A 3,482-nucleotide genomic window follows, 5' to 3' on the forward strand; every position below is an offset into this window, starting at 1 on the left:
AGAGGTACCCTCAACCCCTAGGGAGGTCAGGCATCCTTGCTGTGACATGTGGTGGGTGGCAGGCTGCCCCCTTGGCATGTACACTCTCAGGCCAAGACATCGGGGGCCCTGCTGGACCCCCAGGTCAGAAGCTTTCAGAGACGATCACTCCTCCACCCAGTGCACTGTTCCAACACCTTCGGTCCTCTAGGAATAAGGATGAAAAGCCGCCTCTCTCATGGCAAAGAGAGGATGAAAGGTTCGTTGTCCTCCACAAACCGTGTCTTCTTGTAAACTAATTTCTCTCTCAGACCCGTACTCCTCTTACACAGGTAGAGGACGTAGGAGAGGTGGTAGTGGCAGCTCTGCTAAAAAAGGCACCATTGTATGAATAGACAGAAATGTTCTGAATTTGGAATTTGAGGCATTTAGTACCTTTTGCTATCAATTCTAAGTTTAGTCAAACTTCAAGAAAATAAGGAAAGTACCACCTGACTCCTAATCTCACCTGGTTACATATCCATATATTGAGGTCTCTTTTCTCATTTTTATATTCTGTTTACACAAATAGACGCATGCATGACAGTAGTCCTCCTACCCCCTTATCCATGGTTTCATTTTCCATGGTTTCAGGTACCTGCCATAGTCTGAAAATATTAAATGAAAAATTCCAGAAATAATTCCTAAGTTTTAAATTGTGCGCTGTTCCAAGTATCGTGATGAAATCTCAACCCATCCCTCTCCAACCTGCCCAGGACGTGAATCATCCCTTTGTCCAGCAGAGTCATTTATAAATTTTATCACGGGTATGTATGTATAGAAAAAAACATATATACAGGGTTTGATACTAACCTGAGTTTCAGGCATCCACTAGGAGTCTTGGAATGTATCCCCTGGGATAAGGAGAGACTATTGTACTCTATGTCTTCAGGGTAGAAGGTTAACTAACACGTAGCAAATGTCTAATAAATTATTAGTCATGATAGCCAATATTATGGCTTCTTCTTTTCATCTCTTTTTTTGTCTTTCAATTCTTTCTTACGTGAAATGTTTTCTTAATGTTTTGCTTCCTGTAGGAAAATATTTTTGTGAAATTTTTTAATTCTTCAGAGTAAATCTTAAGCATGGATCCACGTTGCATTTTTTTTCTATTCATTCCATCTTTTATGCAACTAGTGTGCTGTCTTGCATACTATAAACACAAATGTTTATCATAAGTACATCTCAATTTTTTTTAAATTGACTTAGAAAATGAAGCTGGATGTGAGGCTGACATTTTACTAATTTCTCTCAGAAATAATTAAAGCTCTGTAGTCTTATCTGTAGCGGACTTTACGCTTTCCCAGCATAAATTCTCTCTCTACATTTCCTGTGGCTCTTGATTTTTGTTGGGGTTGGTTCTAAGGAAAATAATTACTATTAGTTAATAATAACAATTAGTGTTAATTATTTACTAATTATTACTATTAATAGTAACCTTGATGATACTTCTAAGCAATAACAAAGTTAAAGATTCATATTAAATACTGCAATAATGTTTCAAACTTTACAGGATTTCTACTTAAAAATCATAAGCATATACTATTTGTTAATGATACATTTTATACTGGAGTCACAAAGGGTAACCTGTTACTTGAATAAGATAAATTATCTCAAGCACTACAAATGTTCAAATGTCAAGTGTACTTATTATTCCTTAATCCTAAAATATTACTACCAAAGGTTTAAATTTGTTCTATATTCAACTTTTTCTACATTTTCCCAAGATTTAAACACATTTACCCAGTAAGGAAACAAGTTTGTTATTTCAAATGTTTTGGATTGCCTTCACAACCAAAGTCTTGTGGATACCTTCTCTGATGGCCGAGATTGCTGAGGTCTGCAGCCCCATCAAGACTGTATAGCTAACCTTCCTGTTCTTGTGGTTTTGCATCTCTCTGTTTCCCATAAGAGAGTGAAACATCCTTTTAGCTCTAAAACTACTTTTAAAGTTCATTCCATTGGATCCCTTCGTGGTCTTAGTTAATTCTATGCAACCTATTTGAATCGAAGAATCCTGTATTCTTTTCTTATTGTAACTATCTGCAAGGGCTACAGCTTTTTTGAATTCTAAATAACTGTCAGGGCTTTATTTGACTCTGTGGCCACAGTTCTATGGTTAAATGTCACATAACACAGAAGAGAAAGTAATTAATACAGTACCTTGTAGTAAACACTCTGTAATGTGCCAAGGTGGTTTTTTTATCAGCTACTTGCACCTGGTGGTCAGGTAGGTACATACAGCCTCCAAAACACCCTCGGGTGGAAGGGAATGAGGGGGGGAAAACTGAAGATACCAGAACTCCTGGAGAACTTGAAGGTCTAGGGAGCATGCTGCCTTATTTTCTACTTCATGTAACTATCTCTGAGATTCCATATCCTTTGCCATTAAAAGAACTTCATGTCTTCTGTGTCTGTTAGGGATCTATCAATCACATCACTGTCCTGTTGTGACAACAACACAAATGGAAGCTAAAAACAAAAAACCCCTCATTCAAACAGGTTTAACGTAAAGGGAAAGTAATGCTCCATGTTTCTGAAACATTCAGAGGTAGGGCTGATTTCAGGAAAGGCACTACCTAGCAGCTCAGCATGTCAGAAGCCTATCCCAGAGCCAAACACTGTTGCCAGGGACAAGCTTAGATGAGGTCATAGGTGCAAATTCCTTATCCAGGTTCGAATTATACTCCTTGGAGCCAAGCCAAACAAAAATCAAGAGCCACAGGAAATGGAGAAAGAGAGAATTTAGGCTGGGAAGGCGTAAAGTCCACTACAGGTAAGACTACAGGTGATAAGATAAACAGCAACAAAAATAATTCTCTCTCTCCTTCTTTGGCTATGTATTTGGCATGAGACTATGCCATATTTCATTTCAAGAATGTTTAAAATAGTCAGGCACAGTGTCGTGCACCTGTCATTCCAGCTACTTGAAAGGCTGAAGCCCAGGAGTTGGAGGCTGTAGTGTGCTATAACCGTGCCTGCCAACAGCCACTGCACTCCAGCCTGGGCAACACAGCAAGCAAGACCTTGTCTCTTTTTTTTTTTTTAAAGTTTAAAGCAGCTCTGTTTAAAATAGCAGAAAAATTGGAAGCAACTTTAATGTCCAACACTATGTCAGATAAATAATTCATGATACCTCTATATAATAAAACAGCATATCGGCAGTTCTCAACCTCTTAGGTCTCAGGACTCTTATATACTTTTAAGAATCATTGAGCACCCCAAAGAGCTCTTGTTAATAATGTAGGTTTATAACTATGGCTATTTACCATTTTAGCAATTAAACCTGAGGGCAGGCACAGTGGCTCATACCTATAATTCTAGCACTTTGGGACAGCAAGGCAGGAGGACTGCTTGAGGGTAGATCAAGACCAGCTTGGACAACATAGCAAGAACCCATCTCTACAAAAATTAGTCACATGAAACTGTAGTCCCAGCTACTCGGGAGGCTGAGGCAGGAGGAT

At 38.7% G+C, this 3,482-nt stretch overlaps 1 protein-coding gene across 1 annotated transcript in view; it reads right to left on the reverse strand.

Annotated features, from left to right (window-relative positions):
- Positions 1–215: 215 nt before the first annotated feature.
- WRN (Werner syndrome, RecQ helicase-like) overlaps positions 216–3,482 on the reverse strand; it is a 142,863-nt gene continuing 139,596 nt past the window's right edge. The window contains 1 exon segment of the mRNA XM_012648552.1: positions 216–347. Within this exon segment, the coding sequence (XP_012504006.1) occupies positions 216–347 (132 nt within the window).

This window comes from Propithecus coquereli, unplaced genomic scaffold (assembly GCF_000956105.1).
Source record: "Propithecus coquereli isolate 6110/MARCELLA unplaced genomic scaffold, Pcoq_1.0 Scaffold29, whole genome shotgun sequence".
NCBI lineage: Eukaryota > Metazoa > Chordata > Mammalia > Primates > Indriidae > Propithecus > Propithecus coquereli.